General features: G+C 47.2%; 1 protein-coding gene across 1 annotated transcript in view; it reads right to left on the reverse strand.

Annotated features, from left to right (window-relative positions):
• Cgnl1 (cingulin like 1) overlaps nucleotides 1-16297 on the reverse strand; it is a 109827-nt gene that overhangs the window by 81111 nt on the left and 12419 nt on the right. The window contains exons 6-7 of the mRNA XM_059268211.1: nucleotides 15550-15685; nucleotides 8269-8481 (exon numbers count right to left, since the gene is read on the reverse strand). Of these exons, the coding sequence (XP_059124194.1) occupies nucleotides 8269-8481; nucleotides 15550-15685 (349 nt within the window). The remainder of the gene's footprint in view (nucleotides 1-8268; nucleotides 8482-15549; nucleotides 15686-16297) is intronic.

The raw sequence follows: 16297 nt of genomic DNA on the forward strand, positions 1-16297 counted from the left end.
CCCCGAATGAATCAAAGCACATTCAACAAAAATAGATAATAAAAGATAGTTTAAATACTTTTTTTTTAAATAAGTACATCCCAGACAACCTACTAGTTCATCCATAAACTCTTTGGTGTATTTCTTTAAAAGAAGCAGAGTGTAATAATGTGTTTTCTGTCAGCTTGACACAAGCTGGGGTCATCTGGGAAGAAGGGACCTCAATCGAGAAGACGCCTCTGTCAGACTGGCCTGTACACAAGTCTGTGGGCCACTTTTTAGGTTGTTGATTGATGTGGGAGAGCCCGCCCACTGTGATGATGCTACCCCCAGGCAGGTGGTCCTGGATTATATAAGACGCTAGCTGAGCAGAGCCAGGAGAGTAAGCAGGGTTCCTCCAGGGCCTCTGCAGCAGTTCATTTCTCCAGGTTCCTACCCTGAGTTCCTGCCTCCCCTCAATAGTAGACTGTGACCAGGACACAAAAGCCAAGTAAACCCTTTCCCCCCCAAGCTGCAGTGGGAGAAACCAGGGCACAGAAGCACCATGACACTTCTGCTGTGGTTGGAATAGATCTCCCCTGCAGGCTTGTTTGGTAAAGCTCAGGCCATCAGCTGGTGGCACTATTTGGGGAGATCCCGAAACGGTAGGGGGTGCCTAGCCAGAGGAAGTCAGTCACTGAGAGCCGGTCCTTGGAGGGACCTCATATCTGACTCCTCCTTGTTTCCTCCTCTTCCCGTCTGCCAGGACGTGAAGAAGTTCCCTGGTCACTCATCCATTCCACAGGCGCAATGTTCTCCCCAAGCACGTGGGGCCCATGGACCAAACCACAAGAATTCTTTCCTCATCTAAGTCATTCTCTTAAGTACACAAAAGTAACGAACGTAAGTACAGGGTGTAAGTAATTAATATCAGCGCTATCACCTCTATGACTATTTGAACCACTTCTTAATATTGTGAAGATGGAGACCTCATTTAAACAGTTCTGGTGATTTCAGACATGCTGTGTGCTTTTGATGGTTGGTTCCACTGAACTGGGATCCAAACCCAGTTCTTGCATTAGAATGGTCCCTACCTCTTAAGTCACTCTTTTTTTTGGGGGGGGGGGATTTTTTTGAGACAGAGTTTCCCTGTGTGGTTTTGGTGCCTGTCCTGGAACTCACTCTGTAGCCCAGACTGGCCTCGAACTCAGAGATCCGCCTGGCTCTGCCTCCCGAGTGCTGGGATTAAAGACGTGTGCCAACACCACCACCACCCCCCGGCTCTTAAGTCACTCTTAACCCATAGCCTCCGCCACTTCTCCCAGGCCCAGTCCAGACACGCACCTCCCTTTCCACACACATTGTTGATGTTCTGTTCAGCACCAGTATGTTCTCAGCCTCCATGGCCTGGTGTCTGTCACTCCATTCCACAGAACACAGCTTGGACGTTGTCCTGTCGTGAAATCTTCTCAACTGCAACCTTCCCCCTTCCCAGCACAAGCTCTGGGTCTCACACCATCTTCTATAGTGTTTTGTCTCCACCTTACCCGGATGTTGACTCTTTCCTAGATTGGCCTGAGTGTTACCCTCTCAACTCCAGTCTCCCAGTAGAATAGAGTCTTTACAGCCATCACAGAACCAAGCACCATTGTCTGCCCTTGTTCAGTAAATCAATATGTCCATCTTGTATTTAAAAACAATACAAATAGGAGCTGGAAAAGTGGCTCAGAGGTTAAGAGCATTGGTCATTCTTGCAGAGGACCCAGGTTAGATTCCTAAAATCCACGTGACAGCTCATAACCATCCAGAACTCCAGTTCCAGGGAATCTGATGGCCTCTTCTGACCTCCATGGGCACATAGACAGGCACATGGTACACATACATACATGTAGGCAAAACATTCATAGACAAAATAATAAATAAATCTTTAAAAATATGTCAATATAAAGATCAAGTTCCCTATTTAAAAATAGCATAACTAAAAATAACGGGAATGCCAAGGGCACGTTCACTCAACTCAGTCCTTCCTCCCCCTTGTCCATTCACTCGCCTCCCTGCTAAGTGTTAAGCATTCAGAAAGAGTCTAATGACCAAAGAAATCATGTTCCCTGACCCAAACATAAAATGTCTCTTTACCATCCTCAAAATACCTGAAGCACTTAGATGCTGTTAGTCAAGATGAACTACTAACATGATAATGCTAGTAGACAAGATTTGTTCTCATAAGGAATAATCTTTCTACGTAAATGGAATCCCCAAACAGTTCAATGCCACTTTGGGATAGTCAAGGGCTGACCTTTCCCTTAGTGGGTCCATCCCTCCAACCCACAGTATTTAACCTGTGGGGACAGTAAGTGGAAAACAAGAGCGTCTCTAAGATGTCAGGAAAGATAAAACCAAGAATTAAATCTCCAACAGTGCCAGCTCTTTGCATACTGTGAAGACCAGGAGGCAACACAGGAACTCTGTGTGTGTGTGTGTGTGTGTGTGTGTGTCTGTGTCTATGTCTGTGTGTGTGCGCACGCATGTACACGCGTGCTGAAGTGCATAGCAGCACACATGTATGTAACATGGAAGCCAGATGTCAAGCGCAGGTGTCATTCCCTGGGAGCTAACTTCTTTGTCTCTCATGGGTCTTAAACTCACCAAGTAGGTATCCTTCCTGGCCTGGAAGCCCCAGGGATCTGTCTATTTCTATCCCACCAGCACTGGGATTCCAAGCACACACTACCATGCCCAACTTTTTTACAGGGTTCTGACAGCCAACAGGTCCTCACTCTTGCACACAACAAGCACTTTACACACTGAGCCGCCTCTCCAGCCCCAGAGAGTCTCCCTGGGGGAGCTGGGTTTGAGCTGACCCTATGCTCCAAGAAAACTTAAGATGCTGTTTCCCTTCTGCATTCTCAATAGAGAAGGGAAGGGTTAGAGATGAGAAAGAGAAGCCAACACCGTCACCAGGGGACAGTCCTCATTGTAATCCCGTGATGGCCGTGACTCATATCCCCCTGACAATCTCCATCACACCAAATCAAATAGAAAGAGGCATTTCCTTTTTAAAGATGGAAAAACTATAAAGGAACTATCAGAGAAAACTGTAGAGAAATCAGGAGGCGAAGACCTGGGGCGCTCTGTAGAAGACTGAAAGAAAGCCCTTGCTAACCACCTCTGCAGACCCCTCTCCATCAGGACCAGGGACACTCCACAGTTCTGCAGGGGAGGTCCAGCTCACTCTGCTGAGCCAGGAAGCCCCACACAACCAAGGCATTGGTGAATTCCTGTCTGCTGAGCCACATGGCTGTTGGTGTCTATGAAAAAAAAAAAATAGATTACCAAGGATCTGTTTGGAATATCAGTGAAAGGTTCTTAATGTAATTTGCCAGTTTTCACCAAGTGTTCCAGTAATTTAAGACATTCTGTGCCTGGGCTCAGGCCGGATAGGGTGCCTGGTACTTGGCAGTATAAAACAGCCTTTCAGAGGTTTTTGGCTTGAGGCAGTGGCAAAAGTTAGAAAAACTGATGGGAGAAGGTTGTGCTCTCTCCTAAGACCTTCCAAGGAAATGAACTCCGTCATGCAGTCTACTTCTTACAGAAATGTCAGCTTTCAGTCACCGTCCAGGATGAGGGCTTCCCTTGGGGCCCACAAAAGGCTGAACACTAGTGAACAATACACTTTACCAGATTAAAAGGTTATATTTAATCCCCTCATATCCAAACACTTAATAGAATATTCTTACAAATCTTCTCTGTAAAGCATGTTCTAAATAATCTAACAGAACGATATTATCTGTTACTAAGTTTACATTTATAACAAGAGGGCTGGGGCAGGCAAGGAAGATGGTTCAGTGGGTAAGGGCATTTGCTGCCAAGCCTGAGGACCTAAGTTCCATCCTAGACATGGAGGAAGGAGAGAACGATTTCCCAGAAGTGGTCCTCTGGCCTCTACACTCTTGTCAAGCAGGCATCAACCCCCTCTTCACACACAAATAGATGGCATACATTTTGATAAAAAAGGATTGGGTCACATTTGTTCAGCAGACACTTTAGAAGCAAAATTACCAAGAAATGCAAACAAACTCCTAAACCTCTTTCAGAAATTGCAGAGGAATTCACACAGCGGTGGAACCCTCACGAAGATCTCCTTCACTGCCACTGGGGAAACCCCAGGGAACCCAGCAGCAAGGACATGACCCAAGTTGGGAGGGAGTTCGTCCTCTGCCATCTCCGACTCTGAAGATACCACAGTTGTGACTTTCGGGCACTGTGCGGAGCTCAGGGACTAAAACCCGCAGATGGGTTATGCTTGGACTGTACGTCTTTTGTAATTTGAGGTGGGGTTGGAGGAGTTGTTGTTTGGGGTTTTGTTTGTTTGTTTGTTTTGTTTTGTTTTGTTTTTGTTTTGTTTTTTTGGTTTTTTGAGACACAGTTTCTCTGTGTAGTTTTTGGTGCCTGTCCTGGATCTCACTCTGAGACCAGGCTGGCCTCGAACCCACAGAGATCCACCTGGCTCTGCCTCCTGAGTGCTGGGATTAAAGGCGTGCACCACCGCCACCTGGCTGGTTGTTGCTGTTGTTTTTAAACAACACTTAAAAGTCTAGAGATCTGACATCAATATGCAGACATCCAACTCATCCTTAAAAGTTGAAATAGGAGAATCTGCTGTTGCCCTTTCCTAAATTAATCCAGCCTCCAGCAGTATTATAAATACCAAAGTTCCTACCCATGGATGAGCGCAGCTCTCGCTGCTCAAGAAAGAAGTTTCCTTTTGCAGCAGGTGGAGGCTACACCAGGGCCCATAACTAGTCAAAAGACAAAGAATAAGTGACTGTGTCCCAGCTCCAATGGGGACATCTGTAACAACACCTCGACTCCTAAGGCTCATGGAACATATTGGGGGTGGGGGACAGAAAGATTGTGAGAGATGACTGCTGTAGGTAGTGCCTTCTCGACATGATAAGGAAGCGTCACCCATGACCTTTCAGCAATAAGGTCACCTGCACAAGACCGTACCAGTCAATGTACCATTGTGGAAGGGGAAAATCTCACTAGGGCCTGTTCCTGGGTGAAAAGCTACAGACAGTTAATAGCTACTAGGTGAGGAGGATCGGTTTTCTCCAGAAACAGCCTCCTAATAGATTTCCATTCCCAAGTGGTCAGCGCTAAACACATGTACATAGGGCGACACTAACTGAACTTAGTATGTTGTGTGTATGCGCATACATGTAACAATAATAATTATAGAAGATGAGGTCATGGATTCAAGAGGGGAACACAGGACAAGTTGGAAGGGAGAGAGGAGTGGAAATTATGTCCATATCATGCGCTCAGATACAAAATTCTCAAAAAATAAAAATAAGATAAAAAGCTGGGAGCTCTAACAACATGGACCCAGCCTTCCTTCACTAGCTACTTTGGCTGGGTCAGAGATGCAGCTGGCCACTAGACCAGAGGGCACACTCTCCAGCTTGCCATATTCCCCATCAGCCTCTCCTGTCACCATCGCGGGCGGCACTCAGCTCCACTCATCAGTGCTTCCTGGTTGGCTCCAGAAACACTTGAGTCTGCTGCTCCTCATCTCAACAGAAAGAAAAGGTCTAGCTAAAAACAGCCCTTGTGCCTAAGAAACCAACTTATATTTTTGGTTGTGAGCCTAGCCTTTAACAGCTGAGTCATCTCTCCAGGAAGACGTGCAGAGGTGACCAGCCACACTAATGGAAACCCATGAACTGTGGACTAGTAACTGTGGAGCCCCCATAGGACTAGACTAGGCCCTCTGGATATGGGAGACAGTTGTTTAGCTTGAACTGTTTGGGGGGGCCCCCAGGCAGGGGGATTAGGATCCATCCCTAGTGCATGGGTGGGCTTTTTGGAGCCCAGTGCCTAGGGTGTGACACCTTGCATGGCCTTGGTGCAGGGGGAGGGGCTTGGACCTGCCTCATCCGCTGGGTGTGCCAGGCTCTGCTGACTCCCCATGGGAGACCTTGACTTGGGAAATGTGGGGATGGGGGGTAGGGGTGAGGGGGAAGGATGGGGGGTGGGAAGAGGGAAGGAGGTATCTGTGCTTGGTATGTAAAGTGAATAGAAAATTTTTTTAATAAAAAAGGAAAAAAAGAAACTATCCTAAAGGAGAAGGAGGCAAAAGCATGCATTACAGCAGGGCATGATGGGAGCCCAGGGTTTAGTGGAAACCCAAAGATGTGACTCACTCTTAGGTGTGTGTCTAGGGGTAGGAGAGGGCATGGGGACGTGGATACAGAGGCAGCAAAGGCAGCTCACAGGTGAGAGGATACTGGGCAGGGCGGGGAAGCGGCTGTCAGTCGTTCCTCATGTGCAAGGAAGTGACGTTAGCAGGATAGATTCCTGAGAAGGAACCTGACGCCCACCATGTAAACAATGTGAACTTGAGTCTGGGACGAGCGAGTGCCAGGCAAATATTTAAGCAAAGACCAGTTGGAAATTATTATTTTTTTGGGCAAAGATACTGGTGGTGATATAGAATATGGTCTGGGGCAAAGAGCTCAGGCTAACCCACATAAGGTGTGGAGGAATGCTCCTTTGGGTCGGCTTCCTACATTCTCTGGTAGAGATGACAAGTCTCAACTAACTTTCCCTTTCTTTATTTCACAGGCTGACATGAGCTCACCTAGTTATCTTTTCTAAAGATTTATTTTATTTTATGTGTATGAATGTTGTGTCTTTGCGTGTATGCACCAAGGACATGCCTGGTGCCTGTGGAGGTCAGAAGGGGTCACTGGACTCCCTGGAAATAGAGTTGTGGATGATTATAAGCCACATGGAGGTGCTTGGAGTCACACTCAGATCCTCTACAAGAGCAACATGTGCTCTGCATCGCTGAGCCATATCCCCACTCCCTAGTTATTTGTGAATTTGTGCAAAAAAAAAAATTCTGTGAGCAGGAAAGTCACAATGCAATAGCCCAGGTCCCTGCCGGTGACCCTCAACTCCATATAACCAAATAGAGCCTTCCACCCACCATGTTTCCCTCCCCCATCCACACATCTGTGCCAGGAGACCTAGAAGCTTGAATAGTTTCCATTCCACACATGGTTCAAGTTTGATTCATCTTCTAATCACACAGCCACAAACTTAAGCCCAAATTGCTGCCTAGGTACCCCTACATGAGTCTCCCAGCACACTCCACATTAAACTTGTACTTTGATGCTAGCTGTAAGAGTGATAAAGAAACCGTGTTCAGAGACACATCACCTGAGTCTGTCTGGACCTGTTGAGAGAACAGCAAGGACACTGGGCTATTGGCCACATACAAAGACACACACACACACAAAAGATATTTCCCCTCAACTCAGGGGACGGCCAAGTCAGTTCTACTTGTGCCCCTCAGTTAACTCAAATCTAAAAGGTGGGGTGGGGTGAGGGTGGGAGGGCAGACCAACAAGATGCCTTTTAAGTATCTCACAGTTATAATAACCACCCCCCACCCCAAACAACCAGTTTCCCAGAGTTCCCTGTTGGAACAACAAACAAACCTATCTTTCACTTCCTGTCATTAGCAATTATCATGACATCATTGAAAATCAGTGAACCACCACGGGGCTTAGCGGGGTGGGGGTGGGGAGCCGCCTCTGTCATCACAGCAGACACTGAGCGGTATGAAGAACTCTCTCTCCAGCATTTCCACCCTTTGTTTCAGACACTGAAAAATGTCCACTCTGTAATCCCCCTTCCCTAAAGATGGCGTGGTGTTTCAAAGCATTTTTCCCTTCAACGGCCAGCGTGCACCCGGCACCCAGAGACTGCCACATAACTTACAATCTATTTGTAAGAGCCAAGAATTCAATTAAGAGGAAAATGTATCTTGGAAGAGTTGGGGTGATTTGGCCAATTAGCCCTTTTTCAGCTCTGCTGAGAAAAGAACATGAATTATCTAATGGAAGACTGAACAAAGCCCAAAGGAAGCAGCTGGGAGGGGATAAAGGCTTCCAGAAATGTAGGTCCTATCTGCAATTCTGAGCATGAGAAAAGTCACACGGTACCTTAGGAATTGAGCCTTGAGGATACCCCCAGGGGGGTACAGCTCTTTACTCCGTAAAGCCTGCAGAAGCTGAGTACACTCGGGGCTTTAAAATTGCACCTCTTGCAAAAAGCATTTAGTCTTTACTGATGTTCAAGCTGATAGACTCAAGTACAGAAGCTAGAGCATCAAGTCACCCCTTGTCAACAAGCTCATCACCATCATCAGAGATGAAGCCAAGGGGAGTTGGCATGGGAGAGTCGGCATGGCATCTCATCTGGTCACATCTTGACACCCTCTATGGATGGTGAGCTCACCTTGGTTGCCTCCTCCACGCTCTCCCTGAGGGCCTGCAGCTCAGCATCATACTGTTCCTTCAGCCTGTCCATCTCCTGGTCATGACTGGAAACCTCCTCCTTCAAGGCGCCCTTCAAGGCGGTCAGTTCACGCTCCCGCTTTCTCAAGAGATCTTCCTGCTCCTCTTTGGCAATGAGCAGATCCTGAAGGTCGCGTTTGGCCTGCAGGAGCTCCTAGGGGAGACATAATCACAGAGGTGAGGAACAGACATCTTTGCCCGTGGCCCAGCATGGCCCCTCAAGATTGACCAGCAGGTTTACCACCACCTAACCTGTCCTGCCTACTCTCCCCTTCCCATACCACACACCTTTGGAAACAAATTGTACTTCTCAGAGGCCATCATTCCTTTGGGGCTTCCTAACTTAGTTTGAGATTTAATGTGACTGGGTTCACTGTCATGGCTTTGGGAGAAAGTCGTTTCTTGTTTATTTGACAGGGTCTCATGTAGCCTAGGCTGGCCCCAAACTTGCTATGAAGCTAAGGATGATCCTCACCTTCTAGCCCTCCTGCCTCCACCCTCCAAGTGCTGGGTCACAGTCATGCACCCCCACCAACTGGTGGATGTGGTTCTGGGGCTCGAACCCAAGGCCTCGGACATGTTAGGCAAGCAGTCTACCCAATGAGCACCCCCAGCCTGACCTGTTCTCGTGACTCATGTCACATCTGTGCCATGACCCAGTGTCCCTGCTAAGCCCTTATGTGCTGCTGTTGCTCTGAAGCCTCGCTGCCTCATCTGGTACCCAGCCTCGAGGATGCTGCACATGGGCCAACCCCATCCGGGTTCCTAGTGCTCAGGACAACTTTTTGCCGATCTTTCTTGCCCGAGGAGGGCATGGCATTCACATTTTCCTCTCCTTCACTGTCAAGAGCTCACTAAGAGTCACAAAACTGAGGCCCAAGCTTCCATTTCAAACCACATTCCCTAAGCCCAAGGGTGTCCTGCCGAAGGCTCGGCCTTCTTTTGTCCTGGATGCCTTGATAACCAGGACTTCCCACACCTCAGATGCTCACTCTGCACCAGGCTTTCCCCCTACCACGAAGTACTCCACTGAAGTCCTGCCAGCCGCCCTACGTTTTCAGACCTCATTCCTTCCCATTTCCTGGGGTCTTGGCTACCTGTAACCTTTCCCACCAAACTTCTTCAAAGCATGATCTCAGCTCACCAGCTCACACCTCTCCTTAGTCACTTGCTGTGTGGCTTCTGTGGCTCCCCTAACAAGACAAGAGCGTACAGCGTCCTCCTCTCCTGGTTCCATGTCTGGTGCTGTGATAAAACACCCTGCCCAAAGCCACTTGGAAGAGGGAAGGGTTGATTGACTTCCGATTCCCAGTCACAGCCCATCAATGAGGGGAAGGCGAGGCAGGAAATCAAAGTAACTTGTCACATCACATCTTCAGTGGACAGCAGAGAGAGATGAATGCCCCATGCTGCCTGCTCGCTTGCTTGCTTTCTTGGTCAGCTTTCTTCATTATCATAAAATTCAGGGCCCAGCCCATGAAATGGTGCTCCCCAATCCATGGTGGATCCTCCCACCTCAATTTGAAAATCAAGGTAATCCCCGACAAAGCATGCCCACAGGACAACCTGATCTAGACAGTTCCTCAGTTGAGATCTTTCCCAGGTCATTCTAAGTTTGTCTCATTGACAGTTAAAATTAACCACCATAGCCCCTCATCCCCCTATCCCTGGTCCTCCCCTGTCCTGAGAAGTCTTCCTGGGATCCCCTTCTTGAACAGTCACCTCCACCCTGCCTCTCACCGTTTGCACTTTTAACTCTGTAATCTGTGTGCTGTGAGTTTGTCTCAGGCAAGGTTTCACATATCCCAGGTTAGCCTCAAACTCCCAATACAGCGTGGCCTTGAACTTCTTCCAATCCTCCTGCCTCAGGCTTCTGGGTGCTGGGATTAAAGGCACGTGCCACCACAGCCATTTTATACAGTGCTGGGGTGGAAGCCAGGGCTTATGTGCATGTTAAGGAAGCACCCTACCAACTAAGCCACCACCCCAAACTGTGCCCTGTGCTCTTTCTTATATCTTGATATAGTATATCATATATCCTTAGTGAGAGAAGAAGCTTCTAGAAAAGCATAGATCTGATTTTTGACATTTTTGACTGGATCAAGAGCACTAGCGGTACTGTCTATTCTGGGTGTGAATAAGTGACCTTGCTCCTTACAGCAGGAGCCTCAAGAGGCCAGGATTCTACCAGCTCTCCCTTCACCCTGCCTTCTGACTACAGACACACCCTAGTCCATTTTCCTGAGCCCCTGGGGTATTCAGAGCAGTAACTGCCACTGGGCCCCAAGATCTCTGAGAGAACAGGCTACTTGGCATTGAAGAGGTGTGTCACTGCTGGGGGAAGAGAAATCTTTCGATCACTTATTTTAAATTAATGGGGTGTGCGTGCGATATAGATATAGATATAGATATAGATATAGATATAGATATAGATATAGATATAGATATAGATATAGATATAGATGTGTGTGTGTGTGTGTGTGTGATGTGCCAGGGGGGTGCTGTGGCACATGTGAAAATCAGAGGACAATTTGTGGAGTCAGTTCTCTCCTTCCATCTTTATATTCATTCCATGACCTCAGACTAGCAGGCTACCCAGTGGGGCCTTCACCCATGAAGCCATATCAGCAACCCTAAATTATTTTTTCAGGTTAGCATACTAAATAATGAGTTTCATTTAAAAACAACTGACGAGGATGTCTTTCCTTTCCTCCAGGATGAGCAGATCAGGCAAATAGGTGAGAGGTCATGGCACAGGCCAAACTCCAGCCCTGCCAGAATGCCACCAGCAGGCACCAATGAGCTCCGAGGAAGCCTGGGGACCCATCCCTGAGATCTAAGAATGCTTGTCCTAACAGTCAGTAAAGGGACCACCTGGGTGTCCCTGCTCATCTCTCTTTGAAGAAGAGCAGAGCTCACCAATCACTGTTGCCATTGGCAACCTCTCTGGGACTTGACAGCGTCTCCTGCCAGGGACTCCAGAGCGGCCCCTTCCTGCTTTTATTCTCCCACAGTTTCCAGTTGTCTTTAGATAGGGCAGTTCCTCCCCCTCCCCTAGCTCCTGCAGGATATACTTGTGTTTGTGCTGACGCCACGGCGGGTCAAGGACCGAGGATTTTGCAGTCCATTCTACACTGACAGGGTGTTATCTCCGGCTGGGGCTGTCACTTAAGTGGACCGTGCCGCACAAATCCAATCAGATTACACCTTGCCATATCACACAGCAGTTTCCAGAAGGGAGACCAACGAGCACATAGAGTTTCCAAAAACTACACTTCAATATGAAGGCTTAATTATATCAAATGAAGAGAGAGGAAAGTAGGAAAACTTCAAAACATAAGCAAATCTACAGTAGAGACCTCTCTAGAAACTACAATCAAAGGAAACGAGGGGAAGTCTGGCTACTTAGAGTCACTGATTCCCAAACCTTCATGCAGTCCAGATAGGCCCCATGTGACAAGGAAGCAGCCAATGGATGCCTAGTGTGGGGCCCGTGAGCTGGGTCAGCAGGTGAAGGCCCCAGCTCCCAAGCCTAAGCACTGAGTCTGGTCCTCAGGACCCATGCGGTGGAAGCAGAGAACTGACTCCCACAAGTTGTCCGCTGACCTCCACACAGTATGCAGTGGCAAGGGCACCCCATACCCACACCCACAAAAGAAACAAATAAATGCAATAAAACATTCTAAATAAAACAAAAAAGCAGTACTGTAGATGGGGAGCAAGTTAGGGAAGAGCTAAAAATGTTCATTATGTGTGGCACTTATTGCATGAGAATAATGCTGTTTCTAAAGATCCAAGCAAGTGACGATTCAAAGAGACCAAGATCCATTCATAAATGAGAAAGTCAGGCGTTCTGAGATGCTGACACACCTCCAAGATCACACATCTGGGTATGGGGAGCCGGCTCAATGAGTAAAACATCTGCCTTGCTACCACCAAGACCCTAGCTCAATTCCCAGAACACAAATACTTAAAAAGTGAAAGTCAGGCCTGGTGGCAGGTACATTCGGTCCCAGCTCTGGGGAGACAGAGACAAGTATTCCTGGGGATCCCTGGCCTGACACCTTGCTAATCTGCTTGGCAAGTTCTAGGTTCATCTCAGATATCAAGGTAGGGCTGACATTTGAGAAATAACAACTGAAGTTCCCCTCTAGACCCCACATGTTACAACACACACACACACACACACACACACACACACACACACACACTCACACACAATTTTTTTAATTAAAAAAATATGTAGTTCTCGGGTCCTGGGGATGTAGTTCATTTGATAGAGTTCTTACTTGCATGCATGAGACCCTGGGTTCTATCCTCAGCCTCACATTTAAAAAAAAAAAGACAGGCAGAGTACACATCTACAATGCCAGCATGTAGGAGGTGGAGGCAGGAGGATCAGGTGTTCAAGGCCACTCTTGGCCACATAGTGAGTTAGAGTGTTTGAATCCAGCCTGAATTACAAAAGAGAGACCCTGACTTAAAAAAAAAAAAAGGTTCACAGACCCAGGAGTTCAACAAATAACAGCTCTTTCCTATTGTTCAGTGCTTAAGCTAAGAAAAACAAAATTCTCTACTATGCTTTCCTTCAAACTAGTTTTTTTTTAATAGAGTCTCAGTATGTAACTCTGACTACTCTAGAACTCACTATGTAGACCAGGCTACCCTCTAACTCACAAAGATCCACCTCCTAAGTGCTGGCATTTGAAGCGTGCGCCAGTATATCCAGCTCCCCATCCCCCAATGTTATCTTATAGATTCCATGTAGAGGTCTGATGCTCTTTAACAAAAAGTGATAGATTTCTGGGCTGGGATGAAGCCAGTGCCACAGAGCCTTGGTTTCAGTCTCCAGCACCTTGGTAAGAAGAGAGAGGTTTCATGATAAATCTGAACTGATCCACAGGCTCACCGAGATCCAGGCGTCAACAGTTTTCCAACATTCAAAAGCTCATAGATTCAATGTCCATTGTGTTTTAAGAGTCTGTTCTCAGGCAAAAGTCATGGAAAACTTGGCCCCAATTCTAATCTGCTATCAGATTTCTCCAGGCTACTTCTTATTAAGATACAAAGAATGAATTGAAAGTGACTAGGAGATGGGATCTTCTTTATTAGTGCTGTGGAAACTGTAGATGGAATTGTAAAAAGTTGCTAGAAAGTCAAAGGAAAGCGGGAAGGGATTTCCCGGGGCAGGCAAAACGTAATAGGCGTAATTGCTAACAGTGCCTCTCCACCCGCCTCCTTCTGCGATGACACGGGTCATGTCAGGAGAGTGACAAGCAGCTAGGACCCCAACTGCAGGATGATTATGAGGAGATGTGCTCTGTTCCCATTCCAGCTGCGGCCTGAGTCTATGTCCTCATCTCCCACCAGTACAAACAAAGCTACAGATCTATCACTGAATCAAGTTCAGAATAAACAGTCAATAGGCTGTGCTTAAGGAGTTAAAGATGTGGGCTGGGGGTGTGGCTCGGCTGATAGAGTGCTTGTCTAGCTGCAGGAAGCCCCGGGCTTAATCCTCTGCACAGCTTAAACCAGGAGTGGCAGGACCCGCCCGAAATCCCCCCACTCAGGAGGTGGAGACAGGAGGGTCAGAAGCACAAAGTCATCCTTGGCTCCATAGCAAGTTTGAGTCCAGTCTGAACTACATGAGACCCTATCTCAAATAAAATAAAATAAAATAAAATAAAATAAAATAAAATAGCAGGCAGGTCATCTTAGAATTGCTTGATTTTTACAAAAATGTGGTAACTTTTCAAAATAATTTAAATTGTGGAAAGTATTCTTTTGCTCTGTCACTCAGAACTGCGCTGCACATGAAATGGGGGAGAAAGGAAAGATGCCAGGTGACACTTGACTGTGTCGAAGGAAAATATGCAAAACTAGAGCAAGGTGGAGTGGATGGAGAGAAGAGAGGATGGATACAGTCCAGGGCATCGCGGCAGGGACCACACAACCCAGGGCACATCAGCAGGGACCACACAACCCAGGGCATCACAGCAGGGACCACACAACCAGGGCATCGGCAGGGACCACACAACCCAGGGCATCACAGCAGGGACCACACAACCCAGGGCATCGCAGCAGGGACTTCACAACCAGGGCATGGTAGCAGGGACTTCAGGAACATCTTCTGTCCTCTGGGCTTCAAGGTGCAGTGCCTCTGAAAGCCTAAATTATCCACTGACATCATTTTTTTGCTGGGAATTTATCCTTAGGAAAAACTCTTTTAAGGAGGGGCTCATCCATCCCAGGCTGGCCTTGAACTCACTACATCAATTGTAAATAGACTCAGAGATAATAAGGGTTAAGTATTCAGACTCATTGTATTTATATTATAGAAACCATAAACGTGTTAATTACTACAACGGTACGGTAACTTCATCAGAAAGTTCACTAAATTAAAAAAAAAAAAAGTTTAATCTTATCTGTAATTTAATTCAAAATAGTTCAGCCACACAAAAAGATGAGTAGATGAACAGAAAAACTAATGCAGAAATATGACAAAACATTGACAACTCCTTGATCTGTGTTGAGAATTGATGAGTGCTAATAAGCTATTCTCTACATATGAGTGTGTGAGTATGAGTGTGAACATGTGTGTGTCTATGAAAGCATGTGTGAGTGTGTAAGAGTGTGTATTTATATGTGAGTGTATGAGTGTGAACATGTGTGTGAGAGCATCTGTGAGCATGAAAGAGTGTGTGTTTATATGTGTGAGAGAGAATTCACGTGAGCGTGTGTAGTGTTGGGGGTGAGGCAGGAGTACAGCCCAGACGTCATCTCTGATGTCGCTCCTCGGACACCATCTACCTTGTTTTGTGACACAAGGTCTCTGGGCTAGGGGCTCACTGAGTAGGCCACGCTGGCTGACCAGTGCACCCCTGAGACCTGTCCATCTTGACTTCTCCCACAGTAGGATTATGAGTCCAGCTTCTGTTTTTTTTTTTTAACATGGGTTCTGGGGATTAACCTCAGTTGCTCATGTTTGCCCAGCCAACACTTTATCGATTGAGCCATCTCCCTAGTCCCTAACATGCTATTCTTCCTATACTTGTTGTTCATAACGGTCAAAAGTTTTCCTAAGACAATGATGGACTCCGAGAATCTAAATGCAGAAACCAGTGGAATGAATGCACACAACAGAAAGCGGCTTGTGGCACCCAGCTCCCGAAGCTCCATCCTCCCAAGCGGGTGGGGTGACCCCTGGCTCCCAGCCCCTTACCTCGATCAAGGCTCCCTTCTCCCTGTCCTCGGACCGCTTGGTACTGTCCAGTTCATCGTGCATTTCCGACAGTTGGTCCTGCAGGTCTCGGATCTCTGTCTGGTGCTGTTCGCGCTCCATCTTCACCTGGAACAGCCTAATGGGGGGAACAGGGGAGGTCCATCAGAGAGGCCCCTGAGATCCCCAGTCCCCACTTTCGGGCTGTCACATGGTCATCTGCAGCCCCAAGAAGCCTCCTCAGGACTATGGTCTAATTTGGCCAAGATGTTAGATGAGAACTCAAACCAACCAAATGGGACAGATTTGCAGGGAAGTTTTCTATCAGAAAGAGGCCATGAAGTACTAGAACTTGGACATAGAATATGAGGAAATGCCTAAAACCAAGGAGAACCCGTCAGTCAGGACTATAAAACAGGAGCACCGTCAAGTTAATGTCTGTGGTCAATCTTGATTGTCAGTTTGATTAAACTGAGAAGCACCTAGGGGATTAGAAAAATACATCTCTGGGTGTGTTTGCAAAGCTGTTTCTAGAAAGGAAACCAGACCTTGATTTTAGATTCCTTTGCCTCCAAGTTTCACAGGATAACAAGGCAGATGAGGTCTTAGAGTTACTTTTCCTCTCTACGGGCTGAGCAGAAGTGTGAGTCTACATCACAGAGACCAACCCATGGAGGAGAAAGTGCTCAGGCTGTGAACCCCACAGGCTAATGCACTTTGGAGGCTGGACCCAGGCTTCTGGAAACCTTAG

This window comes from Peromyscus eremicus, chromosome 7 (genome assembly GCF_949786415.1).
Source record: "Peromyscus eremicus chromosome 7, PerEre_H2_v1, whole genome shotgun sequence".
Classification (NCBI taxonomy): domain Eukaryota; kingdom Metazoa; phylum Chordata; class Mammalia; order Rodentia; family Cricetidae; genus Peromyscus; species Peromyscus eremicus.